The 14,311-nt window shown below is 51.5% G+C and overlaps 1 protein-coding gene across 1 annotated transcript; it reads right to left on the bottom strand.

Annotated features, from left to right (window-relative positions):
* Window positions 1-870: 870 nt before the first annotated feature.
* LCMT2 (leucine carboxyl methyltransferase 2) lies at window positions 871-14,308 on the bottom strand (the record flags this gene model as incomplete). Its single annotated transcript, XM_032219652.1, has 9 exons — window positions 871-1,641; window positions 1,969-2,068; window positions 4,093-4,228; window positions 9,000-9,187; window positions 10,981-11,078; window positions 11,461-11,691; window positions 11,797-12,045; window positions 13,748-13,838; window positions 14,228-14,308. Coding segments are annotated over 9 exons (1,569 nt in total), but the record flags the coding sequence as incomplete, so codon positions are not given.
* Window positions 14,309-14,311: the final 3 nt, after the last annotated feature.

Below are 14,311 nucleotides of genomic sequence, written 5' to 3'. Positions count from 1 at the left end.
GCCAAGTTCAAATCCAACCTGTTTTTTTGGGGGGGAGGTGAACAGGGGACCGTTTGGGCCAGAAGCACCTTTTGAGGAGAAGCGAGAGCAGGAAGCAGGGGCTGAGGGAGCCGTGCCGCCAAAGTGTGAGGGAAAGGTCCTGCCCAGGAATAGGAGGCAGTCTGCAAACTTCACCGAGGAGATGACCTCCTTTCCAAAGGAAAAGCTGGTGAGGCCAAGGAGGCAGAACAAGGTCCTCCCAACCAGGTTTGTTTGCACAACATGCTGAACCGTGATCAGCTGGAACTGCAGGATCTGGAGAGTTCTGCAGAGCGTTCCAGGCTGGAAAGAGGTCAGCTGAATGGGGACTGGTGGGCAACAAGACCCCAGTCAGGGCCTCCTGGGGAGCTGACCAGCAGTCTGTAGCTGAGCTCAAAACTCAGCATCCTGGTGGCTAGAAAGGGGATCCAATCAGCGGTTCTGGGAGGCAGAAATCCAGCCCTTTTGAGTCCTCCAAGCGGCTTCCCCCCCCCCCCCCCAAGTCCTTTTGACTTCAGCTGAGAAACAGCCCCACCTAGTGGCCACGACGTTCTTTGAACAATAAAACAGATCTAGAGAGACTCTACTCCTGCCCAAGATGGAGGCTGTCCCTGCCTTTGGGCTCGTGGGGAGCCTTGCCGGGCTGCAAAAATAAGGATGGGCGGAGAAGAGGAGGAAAGCCAAGGAGCTTCTTCCCTGAATCCCAGCAGCAACAGCTGCCACATAGCAGGAGAGCTTAAGCATTGCAGGCTGGTTCATATTCTTCAGGCTCCAGCTTCCCTCCCAACATTTTTTTTTACCCTTTTTTTTAAACAGAATATACTGCTGTAATGTATTTTTGTCACTGACCCCTTCAAATATAACGAAATATTGTATTTGTGATGCTACTATTAAATGAATAGTGCTACCTACTTAGGAGGAGGTCATTACAATTATTTAGGGTATATAATAACCCAGAGGCTCAGAAGTGAACCCGGAATGGCCGGTGCGATAGACGTCCATCACTGGAATGAGAACAGGCTTTGCTTTTTGCTGCTGGGAACAAACCCCTTTTGCTCAGTGTTGCTCTCTCCGACCGGCTGAGATCACTAGAAAACGCTGCATGAGGAGGCTGGCACAGGAGGAGGTGTAGGAAGGAAACGATAAAAATCCCCCGGAAGCCTACTGGACCCTCCTGCTGACAGGGGCCACTGTCCGGGAGGCAGCAAAGGAGCCGGGGCTGAGAGTTTTAGGGCAGGTGGCCTCCTACACCTGGGCTCCTTCCCCCTGAAGCCGGGGGGCCACCAGTGGAACATCTGCTCTGCAGAGCAGGAGCACAGCTCTCTTGCCACAGGCTGCCCGTGTCCAATGACCGGGGGTGGGGATGGGGGGAATGTTCTTGAGTGCAAGGAGTCCAGTCCACTGCATCACCCAGTCTGCTTCGGCCCTTCTGTCCTCTTGGGCTGCAATATGTCAAAGCCCACCCCTTCAGATGCTGCTCAGATCCAGGCGGATAGGCGACCAGTTCAGATGAGTCCCAAAGGAGAAGCAGTTTCCGCCCCCTCCAGTAAGAATCATCTCCTCCGTGTCGGGTATGATGACACTGCTGTGGTTGTGTAACATCAGGGGCCACTCCAGAAATGTCTGCAGCAGAAGAAAGCCACAAGAGGCAACTTTAGGAACCAGGCAGCTGAGAACAAAGACAAATCTACCTTCTGCCTCGTTGCCCCTTAAGGGTGGGCATTAAGTGGCAAGTAGTGGGCATGTGGGCTCCTGGTTAGATGCTACAGCAAATGTGAATCAGGACCATAGTCTGCCCCTGTCATGAAGACCCCAAGAAAACCCAGGGACATCACAGCACTTCCTGCCAAGCCTCCCTGCTTCTCCTCCTCCTCCTGCCCAGCACACAGGAGCCAGCCCCCCCCCCCTCCCCAGGGTCACCCTTCTCCAGCCTTGCCTCCTTCTTCATACCTTTCTGAGCTCCTGCTGCCTCTGCCCCTGGCAGCTCTGGGCAAATTCTGGAGCTGCTCACGAGGGTATCTGAGCGATACAAATCTTGCCTCTTCCTCATCTGGTAAATTACAGGGCATTCGGAAAGTACTCAGACTCCCTTCGCTTTTTGTCGATTTTGTTATGCTGCAGCCCAATTCTACAGTTGTTGACATTTATTTTTTCTTTCATCTACACTCAGTACAAGCTTTGCACACCTGGATTGGGGGATTTTCCGCCATTCTTCCTTGCAAACCCTCTCAAGCTAAGTCAGGTTGGATGGTGACTGTCGGTGGGCAGCCATTTTCAAGTCCCTTCAGAGATGTCCAAAAGGTTCCAGCTAGGGCTCTGGCTGGGCCACTCTAGGACATTCCCAGTTGTCCCTAAGCCACTACTCTGTTGCCTTGGCTGCGTGCTCAGCATCCTTGTCATGTTGGAAAGTCTGAGGTGCTGAGCGCTGAGGAACAGGTTTTCATGGAGGATGTCCCTGTACTTTGCTCCATTCAGTCTTCTCTCAACCCTGACCAGCCTCCCAGTCCCTGCAGCTGAAAAACACCCCCACAGCGTGATATTGCAAACCCCAAGCGTCACTATTGGGATGATATTGGGCTGTCAATCAGCGGTGCCTGGTTTCCTCCGGACGTAACGTTTAGAATTGAGGCCAAATAGTTCAGTCCTGGTTTCATCCCGTGACCCGACAACAGCGCGAATGTCATAAGCGCGCCGACAACACCGTGGCGCTAAAACCGCGATGTCAAAAGCGCGCCGACAACAGCACGCCGACAGAAGCGCGATTTAATTTAAGGTAAGGTTTAGGGTTAGGTTTAGGGTTCCGTTACAGCGCGCTTCTGTTGGCGCGCTTTTGTCGGTGCGTTTTAGGGCTAATTAGTCGCTCATTCGTCACGCGGTTTTGTCACCGCGGTTTAGTCAGGCGCGCTTTTGTTGTGCGCGCATTTGTGGTGGAACCGTTTCATCCAACCAGAGAATCTTGTTCCTCGCAATCTGAGAGTCCTTCAGGTGCGTCTTTGTAAACTCCAAGTGGGCTTTCATGTGTTTCGCACCGAAGGGAGGCTTCCGTCTAGCCACCCTGCCATAAAGGCCAGATCGGTGGACGGCTGCAGTGATGGCTGTCCTCCTGGAACTCTGTCCCATCTGCGCACCAGAATCTCTGGAGCCCATTCAGAGCGACCATCAGGTTCTTGGTCATCTCTGTTACTAAGGCCCTTCTCCCGATTGCTCAGTTTGACTGGGTGACCAGCTCTTCAAAGAGTCCTGGTTGTGCCAAACTTCTTCCATTTGAGAATTACGGAGGCCACTGTGCTCTCAGGAACCTTCAGTAGCTTTTGCTCTGCTAGAGTCTCCCTTGTCAGCTGTGAGTCCTTTTCAAATCATGCCCAATCAATTTAACTTGCCACAGGTCCACCTCCAATCAAGATGTCAGCAATGCTCAAGAGAACTGGGAGGAGGCACCTGAGTTAAATTTCAAGTCTGAATTACTTATGTGATATTTCAGCCTTTTATTTTTAATAAATGTACAGACATGTCTAAAATTCTGTTTTCACTTTGCCATTATGGAGTACTGAGTGTAGATTAATGAAAAAATAATGAATTTCAACAACTTCTGGATTTGAGGCAGAAACCACAGTGCCCCTCCCCCCAATTCTTTTCAGATGTCTGTTCCCGGACATGTGATTTATCAGTTCAAAATTGCATCTGTAGCGAGGCTCTTGACAACTCCTAATGCCAGCTACTCTTATGGCTCTAAGGAGAAAGGGCTTGTATTCCTCCAGCAGTTGTGAAGAACAAAACAAGGGCAGGACTGAGCTTGGCCTGGGAACACCTTTCTTCCGCAAATAAATGTATCTCTCTGGAGCCGGAAGAACCGCATCCAAGGATACTTGCTGATGCTCTGGCAACTGCACCCACCATCTTCCTTGGAAGACAACTGAGCTAATGAACCGGGTAATATTTCAGGAGGAAAGTACCAGCATCAACACCAAAGGAACAGCCTCTCCTGCCCCTGACCCTGGCTATGGGTGCTTCGCCTCCATGGGGAGAAGAGCCAAAGAGAACCCCAAGGCCAATTGCCTCAAAGTTTCAACTCACTGTGTCAATGTGATACTCCGCTAAAGCCCTTGTCGCCAGGTCTATCACGGCAACGCCAGGCACCGAAGGAGGGTTGAGCCAGACCCCACCCACGAGCAACAGCTTCCCGCGGTGCACGTGAGCCGTGTGTGAATACCTGGGTGGAAAACACAAAAGAGAGGGAACGTTAGTCCTCTAGTAGTGCTGGGCTAGTTCCAGCTTCCCCAGGCAGGGAACATCGACAATAGATGCCCAGCAAGAGAGAAGGGATTCTTCGCCTCCAGCTTGGGTGCCCATCGCCCATCCGAAAAATCCTGAGAACTTGAGTCATCACTGCCAGGATCTGCTGCCTCCTGCTGGGCACCAGAGAGGCGACGCAGCTCTTCACACCTCTGGCTACATCTGTCCTCAGGACTTTCCAAAGTCTGGAGGACTCCGGAAGCTTCCTGGGCCCAGAAAACAATGCCAGGTGCTCTTCTTCCTCTCTTGGAAAGAGCCTCGGAAGGCAGCCCCGTAGTTCCATCCAGGACACACTGGCTCCTCTCCTCCTTGGGCAAGCAGCTCCCTCCAAAGAGATTCTTCTGAACCAGGACTGAGCCGGGGCAAAGTTAACTAGCGGCTCCCACTGGATCTTGCTACTGCTCTCCACTGAAAGGGGCAGGAGCAGAGCAGGGGAGGGTGGGGGCACGCTCCTCCTTTTCTTCTGCCAAGGTGAACATGTGCTGAAGAGGAGCATCCAGAGACCCTTGGATTTTCTGGGAGCTCAGTGGTCCTTGGATAAGGCCCGGTAAAGGAGGAGCTTGTCCAAACCTGGGAGGGCATCCAAATTTGAGCAGCTGAATGAAAGAAGCTGTAATAAAAAGTTTTATTTGTTTGCAAAAGTGATTAAGACATCCAGCCAGAACAAAAACTGTTCAGATAATATTCCTTTCAAGATCGATGTGCCGTATCCAGCAGAGAAGGAATGGCCGGGAAGGTGACGGGAGGGAGGCCCAGCATCTAAGAATCCAACTGCTAATTCTGATGGAAATACTGTGAAATGACAACGTTTGTGAAAACGGAAGAAAACAAATTGCCCCACATCCGCTTCCAAATAGGGAATACAACTGTAATAATGTCCAAATTTGGGCATCAGAGTTCAGCATGTTGTCATTCTGCCGAATCCTCTAAGAGAAAAGAGGAAGCGAAATTACTTTATCCAGCCCTCTCCCACCATGTGCCTGGACTCCTGGCACTTTCCCATCAGCTTTCTTCTTCCCGGGGGCAGAGCTGACTGGACTCCTGCTCTTCCTGGACCTGAAGCAAAGGGCAAATCAAGTAGGAACAAGGACCCAGAAGATGTGGCCTAGGTGTGCCAAACAGCCCGTCTTTTACCTGTGCTGGAAGGCTGAGTTTTTGTCATTTTTCCTGGCTGGTATAAGATTCATGCTTTTTCCACAAGTTTCATCTTCCTAAATATTGTTACATCCCCCTGAAATGTGCAGAGTGAGTATATTAAGATGGATTGTAGTGGATAAAGATATGTTTTACACCTTGGGAGATCCGTTGCTGTTTGCCTCAGTGCTGACTTTCCTACTCTGGCTCTGTATTGTACAGGTAATCCTTGGGTTACACCCATTCATTTAGTGACCATTTGAAGTTAAAATGAAAAAAAATGACCTATGAGCAGTCCTCACACTTACAGGATAACAGAGTTAAAAGGAACCTTGGGATGCTTCGTCTAGCATGATCTGTTTTGGCCAAATCCCATGTCAGCTTCTAGTAATAGCTTTGCTTGTTTCTAAGTGTTTGCAGATCCACTGCTTATTTTTTCCAGGATCTTGACGTCAGGCTGATTGGTCTGTAGTTTCCTGGATCCACCTTTTCCCCTTTTTGAAGAATGGAATCGCATCAACTCTTTTACAATCCTCTGGTAGTTCCCCGATGCTCCAGGATCTCTGAAAGACATGGTTCAATGGTTCCAAATCACATCTGCCAGTTCCTTCAGGACTGTGAGATGCAATCCTCCTGGTCCTGATGATTGGAACTCACCTAAAATTGATATCTGTTTTCTTATCATTTTCTTGCCTCTTTTGACTTGTATTCCTATTCTGTCTTTTAACAGAATAACAGTGTCAGACCTTGGAGGTCTTCTAGTCCAGCACCATGCTCAAGAGGGAAACCCCCTAGGATTTCAGACAGTTCAAGCTCTTCAGTCGCTTCTTAAAAACCTCCAGTGATGGAGCACCCACAACTCCTGAAGATAAGCTGTTCCACTGATTTAATTGTTCTGTCTGGATTTTTTTTATTTTTTATTTCTAGGCTGTTTCTCTCCTTGATTAGTTTCCATCCAGGGGTTCTTGTCCTGCCTTCAGGTGCTTTGGAGAACAAGTTGACATCCCCTCTCCTTCTTTGTGGCAACCCCTCAAATATTTTATCATGTATCATTATCATTATCAAATATGCTATCATGTCACCCCAATCCTTCCTTTCATCAAAGTAGACATCCCCAATTCCAGCAATCATTCCTCCGGTCCCCTAAGTGTCTTTGTTGCTCTTCTCTGCACTCTTTCCAGACTCTCAACATCTTTTTTACATCAGGGTGACCAAAGCTGGATGTGGCCTCACCAAGGCATTATACAGCGATACTTTAACATTTCACATGATCTTGATTCTATCCCTCTGTTAGTGCAGCCTAGGACCGTCTTGGCTTTTTCGGCAGGAGCCACAAGTGACTGTCCACTAGGACTCCTAGATGCATCTCATAGTTGCTGCTGCTGAGCCAGGTACCACTAATTCTACATCTCTGGATTTTGTTTTTCCTGCCCAAGTGTAGCGCCTTAATTTTCTCACCACTGAATTCCATATATTCCAGTTCCACATTCCATATTCCATAATGTCTAGAAGCCACAGCACTTCCACAAATACAATGGAAAATGTGGATCGGATATGTAGATGACACCTTCACCATAATAAAGACCAATTAGAGAATGCCCACAAAACCATCAATTAACGTTTTCAAAGCAATCCAGTTTACTAGAAAAGAAAAGAACAACAACTCGCTACCCTCCCTGGACATCCTGATCAGCAGAGACCAAAATGGCAAACTAGAAATGCAAGTCTACGGAAAACCCACCCACACTAACCAGGTGCAACAACCCAACCTCCCACAAGAGAAGCAAAGACTTTATTTAAACGTGCCCAAACACACTGCAGCAACTGGAACAGCAGAAAAAGGAAACGGAGGCCTTGCACGACACACTCCAACCAAATGAACACTCACGCAGCTTTATCAAAAAGTCCCTGACCACTCAACCCTCACTGTCGCACAACCAACACAAAACCCAGAAAGAATTACATTGCCATGCATCAAGAATATTTCAGAAACCACCAACAGACCACTACCACCACATGGAATCAGCGTAGCACACGAGCCAACGAAAGCCCTTCAAAACATACTAGGAAAACCGGAAGAAAAAACAGGATCCAGCTACAGCATACAACGCAAGAACTGTACGATGTAGGGGAAACAGGCAGACGACTGGCAGAACGTATCCATGAACACCAACTGGCAGTCAGAAGACATGACGGAAATTCTTTAATTTCATAACATATAGACAGATTTAACTACAGTTTCAATTGTCAAAATGTGTCAATCCTAGGCCAAATACAAAAATGCCAGGGAATTTCTAGAAGTCTGGCACGCTGACAAATCAGCCATCAATAGAGACGTCTATAGATAAGAGACAATCAAAGGGGAACAAAAGGACTCCAGCACCTCTTCCACGGGTGTTCAGGACTCTCAGGTCAGCAGAGATTAACTCCAAGGTCAACTTCAGACCAACAATCTAGCAAGCAAAACCCCAATTCAAGAAACTGCTGTCAGTAAACAGCCCAGCCACAGAATCCCTAAGGCCTAAGACACTCCCCCCCCCTCCCCCCAGACAGGCAAGACCCCAGAATATAAACTGACAGCAAGCAGCACTCCTGACTAGCACTGATGAGGTTACCTAGCCAGGGCAATGAAAGAAAACAACCCCTCCACCAAACTCCCCAAATTCCATAGTTTTGGAGCTGCCTGTCACCCCCCCTTCCCCCCCCCATCTTCCCTCGTTAATGGACCAATGCATTTCCTTTTTTCTTATTTTTTTAACACATTGAAATCTTTTTCAAATTAAATTAGACATATTTGTTTCAAGCCTTAGTTCAATCCGAGCCTCAGCTTTCCTGACTTCATCTTTGCAGCTTCGGGTTATATGCTGTTCTTCTGTCTTATGTATCCCTCTTTTCATGTCTGTTCTTCTTGTCTTTCAGCTTACCAGTTCTTTAGGCAACCATGCTGGTTTCTTCTGGGATCTCTTATTTTTGTTTTTCAGCCATGCTGTGCTAAACATCCTGAGAAGCATAAGGGCTCTCATTTGTCCTCCAGACCTTTTATCTGGAGCATCAAGAAGGCTGACAGGCCGGCCAGTTCAGCTCCGCTCACCCATAAACTCCCAAGGTTGGAGGAGACCTTAGAGGCTGGTCTTCCATGAAGCTCTGTGCTGGGCAGGGATCCTCCCTCCATTCCAGGCAGCCAAGAAGGCGCAAGTGGAGGAGCAGGAGGAGGAGGAGGAGGAGAGGCAGCAAGACCAGGCGAACACGGCCTCTTCTCAGGTATCCTTTGCTTTCCTGCTAAAGAGCGCGAACACTTATTTTTAAGTTAGTCCCAGAGGAGAGAGAATGCCGTGGGGATTCTTCCTACAGAGCAATTGTAGCTGTTTGACAGAAAGTTCAAGAGAGAAAGTCCCCTTCGGAGACCCTGGGCTGATAAAGCGAGTCTGAGCAGCCAATGACCGGCATGAACTCCCTGAGAGGAGGGGGCTCAGTTTGGCCAGAGAAGCTAAAAGCCCGGCAACTGTTACATGCGGACTGTGCTGGGGGGACGGGGGGAGGCATGGCTTACTTACCTGGGTGTGAGCGGGGGGCAGGTCTCCAGAGAATGCCACTGGAAGCCTCTCCCGGCTGGCTTCAGAAACAAGAGGCTGCCCAGCAGCTGCTCAGAGGATGCCAGGCCGCCGGCGATGAGCACCCCTCCTGCCCAGCTGCAGGCACTGTGCGAGTGACGGCCGGCCGGAACAGGACCCTCCACTGGAATCTGAGAAGGGGGAGCAGAGGGGAGGCATGACTGCCCAGAGTGTCTGCGTGAGTGAGATACGCAGCAGCAGCAGCAGCAGCACAGAAGCCCAATCCAAACCCATGAGCAAGGCAGGAGCTGGCAGCCTTCCTTGCCCAGCCAAAGCGAAGGGCCCCTCCCTGGAAAGAAGCGCCTGCCCCAGAGAGAGAGAGCTTCTCCCAGAGCTCAGTTTTCACTGCCTTTTGCACATATGTGTAATGCATTTTTTTCCCCTAGTAAGCAACGTTACGAAAAATGCCCCCCCCCCCTTCTCCAAGCAGCCTTCTGTGCCAACACAGGGCGCTTATTTCTTAGTTGATGGTCACACACAAGCGTGGGTTCGCTTCCACACGGAACACGCTCCCCTCTCTTGCGCTGAAATCAGGATTTGGCTAATAACAAACTGAAAAAGATTGTGTGTACAGAGGGGATGACAACAATATTGTCAACTGCTTCCTCTTCTGACCAAAAAGCACGACGTGAAACAGGTAACGAAGCCCTCACGAAACCTCCAGCCTTCCAAAGAGGGCTGGAGGGCTCAGCTCACCCACCCAGGAGACGCTGCAAGAGCTGCATCAATCTGGAGGGGAAACAAAAGCGCCCAACTAATGGCAAAATCTCACCAGGTTTGTTAAAAAGAAGAGAGTTTCCTTCTCCCAAGAATCCAAGTGCCCCCCTCCCCCCCCCCCCCGGGGCAGTGATTTAGAGAACCAGGAGCCTGGCGAAGGGCCGGTGTTACTCCTGTCTCTCAGGAGGCAACGGAACAGCCAACCAGCCAAAGTCCTGGAAGAGATAACCAGGCAGGGGTTCACAGGCCTTTCGAAAGGACCAAGGCGATGGCTGGCAGCCGGCAGTGCTTTTGTTAAAAAACAGGTCATGGTAGGCAAACCTTACAGCTGTTTTGGACATGATGAGGTCAGCTGGCCAAGGCATCATCTGGCCACTGGCTTTTTCTTCACCAAATGAGGGAATGTGTGATGGATGGTTTGACAGCTGGGCCAGAAGCCACCCACAATCTCTGGTCCTTCATGAAACCTAACTCTGGTGGGTCGAGTGAATGTGACCGGCAAGAGACGGTCCCTAGGATAACCTGGTCCAAGCCATGAAGGGCTTTAAAGGTGGCAATCAACGCCTGGAATTATGTCTAGAAGCATATTAGCAGTCCAGGCATCTCCCGCAGGAGAGGTCACCCATGTACACACCTCGGTCTGCATAGAACCGCTGCCTTCCCCTCCTTGAAGGGCTTCCCAGGGAAGAGGCTGGGCACATCTTCTCCATGGGACCCCCAGGGCAGGACAAGAGCCCGCTGGATGGAAGCCTTATGGAGAAAGGTCCAATCCTCACCACAAGAGTTCTCGAGGAGTCACTACGTGGAAATGCGCGGCCTCCAGCACGGGAAGTTTTGGGATGGCCTAAGGATTTCTGCCGGTCAGGGGGCTGGACGCAAGTCCTTACAACTCTAAGTTCCTATGAGTTTAAGTCTCCTAAGGTGTTTTACTTGGCCAGAGTTTAAGCAGGTTGGCTACTACTTCTGCCAAGGAGTAAAAGAGAAGCGACAAAGGAGTCCCCTGGGGTCCCAGGTTCCTCGGATGAGCTCTTGGCACTCTTCGGTTGGTGCAAGGGATGAGAGTGAGGCCAACCTTCAAATCCAGGCGCAACCCACCCATCTCCCAGGGCTCTCCATCTGACCCCCACAGCCAACAAAGAAAGGCCCTAAAGGGCTCTTGCAGGGCAGGCTCCCGAAGGGGCCCAAGGAGGCCTCAACCCATCCGCACCTGCTGACAGCGGAGCCCCTCCAAATGCAGGAAGTGCCAATCGGTGAGTACCAACTGCCCAGAACTGCAGCCTCCGTAGATGAAGAGGTAAGCCTGTCCTAGAAAGAGAGCAGAAGGTCAGGCCCCTTCCCTCTCTCCTCCTCCTCCTCCCCCTGGCACCCGATACACCTCAGGCCCGCTGGGGGATAAGAGCCCCTTCCAGGAAGCCAAAGGACCCCTGAGCCCCTGGGCTTTGTTTTGAGGAGAATCTGTGACATTTGCACAGCGGGTCACACAACTCTTTTTCGAATGGCTGGCAAAAGGCCTTACTGCCCTGGGTGTTTGATGAACTGGGGGTGCTGAGCCCAAGGCCCAGGAGCAGCGGGGAGTGAGTCCCAGGAGCCTCCAACCGGCCTCGGAAGAGCAGCCGGGCTTCATCGGTGCCGTTCCCTGCCTCTTCCCCCTCCCCGGGGGTGTGGGGGGTGAGCTTTCCCTTCCTACCTTCATGCGTGACTTCTGTGGCGGTGTGTCTCCAGCGGGGCACGGAGAGGCCCTCGACAGGTGGCAGCGGAGTGAGCTCAAGGACAGGGTTGCTGGGGCTCAAAGGATCGGCATCTGCCAGCCCCTTTAAGCGAAGGGGGGGCAGAGCAAGGCTCACTGGGGATTTGCGGCCCCCAAGGACGACAGCCCAGCCTGAGCGCAGAACATTCACGGTGTGGAAAAGCCGCCCGTCTGCAGGAGGAGAGGAGAAAGCTCTCGTAGCCAGGGAGGGGCAGCTTGCCTGCACCAAGGGTTGCGTCTCCCCCCCCCCCCCCCCCGGCCATCCCTGTCACTTACCCCAAGACATTTCTAGCTCGGCCAGTCTGACCTTGTCGCTTCTCCAACCGTCCTGCTGCTTGAGCAGAATATGCAGCTCAGTCAGGCGGCAGTGGCGCCCACCATGGTCCCCGAAGCCACCGGTGGTTAGAATGACGTCTGGGGCGAGGAGCACCGAGCAGTGACCATAGCGCTTCAGGCCAGCCGCTGCCCCACAGGAGGATGCGGCCACAGTCCCAGCAAAGCGAGGGGCTCGATGAGCCGGGGGAGCTGCGAAGCAGAGAAAGAAAGAGCCACGTCACTCCAGCAGCGAAAGGCAGCAGGCCAGGCAGCAGGGAGCCTCTCTCCTCCAGGCGAAGGTGCCTTGGGAAAGGCTGCTTCTGTAGGAAAAGATTCCCGCACAGCCTCCGCTTCCTTAGGCGACGAATCTTTCCAAAAGCCGTGGACCCTCTTGAATTTAAGCAGGGCAAGAAAGGCCCTCTGCATCAGGCTGGGCTCCTCTTGGCTGAGCGGTCTGTGGCCAGCCAAGTATCTCCTGGGAGTTCTCCACCTTGTCTCTCCATCGTTTGGAGGCACCCTCCCCCTCCCCCCAAGGGAATGTGGAGTCTTTGGTGAGCCACCAGCCCCTCCCTGGCTCAGCCCCCCCCCCCCCCTGCCATGCCCGTGGAAGCAAAAGCCGCAGGTTGAACCCCAGGTGAAGCTTCTTTTTCTTCTGTCTCCTGCACTAAATCCAGGCTTGTACTTGGGGAAGGCGCTTTCCCTGCCTTCTTTGATTAGTGTCCTGGGCAGTTTTTGATCAGCAGAAAGAAGTAAAACGATGTTATGTAGCCCCCAAAGTTCTTAAAAGGTACCATAAGCAAAACAAAGAGGACAGCCGCTTAAGCTCCCAATGCTGGATGAACAAAACTGCCTTTGCTGAAGGTGCCCGGGGACCCTCCTAGCCTCAGGAAGCCTCCCACCGCCCTCGCAATGCCCCCACCCCGTCCCACTCCTTCCCTCCCGGCACCCCAGGGATTCCCTTCAGCCTGCAAGGGTGGTTGGGTGGGGGCTGAGCCAAAGGTAAAGGAGCTGAGCTGTTCAGGGCTTCCTGGGAAGAACATTCAGCTGAAAGGAGGGAAGGCCGAGGGAGGCACGGGACTGGTCTTCCAGGACAGGAAGGGACTTAATTCTCCAAAGCGACCGAGGCTAAGGCAGGAACTGGCCGGGGGTGGGGAGAATCCAAAGAGGAGGGAGAGCCAAGAAAGCCCCCCGAAGTTCTGGATGCCGCTTCATGGGAGATTCTCAAGGGGCGGCTGGAGAGCCATTCCTCCTTTGGGATGGCCTGAACTGGGCAAGGGAGGCCCCTTCCGATCCTAGGAGTCTATTAACCTCACACTCAACAGCACTGTTGGGAAACTTAGCTTTCAAACTTTCAAAATGTTAATTCTTGGTGTTTTAACGTATTAACAATCTAACGTACTTTGGCATGCGGTAAGCTGCCCAGAGGACAGTGAGGTCTAACAAACAAACCGCTCCAGCCCTTTGTAAACTCTGCTTAGAAACCTACAATCTTGGCATTCCGTATAAATAGGAATTAATCCATGGCAGAGGTCGCTCCTGAGCAGGAATTCATTTTAATTTCTTTTTAAGCGAAGGGATTTTCAATGGAAGATCTAAAAAACACAGAGAGCTGCCTAGGAGAGGAGAGCCCACCTTGCACAGCCTCTGGTATCATGCAATGATTAAACAGGAGATCCTTCAGGAAATCTGTATGGCCAAGGGGACAAAAGGAAAGCTCCTCTGAAGCTACTTCTCTGAATAGAGCTGCTTTAGGAGCTAGCAGAGCTAATGCAACTTTGGTTCTATTTAGCCCTGCAGGCCTCCATCAGCCCTCGTGCAACTCTGCAGCGGTCAGGGAGACGAGACAGGAGGAGGAAAACATCCCACCAACTCATGAATGGCACCCAGGGCGGAGGAGAGGCTGGGCTTTTACCTTCCACCCTGGGAAAGACGGGAGGTGCAGAGGAGTCCTCTCCCTTAGATGCGGCCAGGATGAAATAATGGGAGCACTTCAGGTGCCATTCCTGGAAGAACAGAGAGGTCGCCGTAGGCTCTCAGTCGCAACAAACCCCTCTACCCATTGGCCCATTCCCAGGACTTGAGGAAATAGACTGGCAGCCAACGAAGGTTAGAAACGCCTTATGCGCTTCTATGATAAGCTAAATGTCACATTGTTGCCCGCTCAAATGCAATCGCTTTAGTTCTACAAGTAGGAATTATTTTATATCCTATTTTAAGATTTCACCAGTGTCCTGTATATCATATTTTGGTTGCACCAGATGAGAAGACTCTTCTGCCGCCATCCCACCCTATTTCCGCGCTGGCCACACAGAAAGAATCTCTTGGTCTTGTGGCTGCCTGCAAGCCATCTCGCCTCCCTCCCCACATCCTGCACACACCAGGGCAGACCAACCTCAAATTCGTCAAAGGGCTCCAGAGCCTGAATCCTCTTCTGCTCTTCTCCAGGCACAAAGCTCCTGTAGAACTCGTTCATGTC

Source organism: Thamnophis elegans, chromosome 6 (genome assembly GCF_009769535.1).
Source record: "Thamnophis elegans isolate rThaEle1 chromosome 6, rThaEle1.pri, whole genome shotgun sequence".
NCBI classification, from domain to species: Eukaryota; Metazoa; Chordata; class Lepidosauria; order Squamata; family Colubridae; genus Thamnophis; species Thamnophis elegans.
The sequence above is the reverse complement of the archived record's forward strand: the minus strand, read 5'-3'. Positions and strand labels throughout refer to the sequence as shown.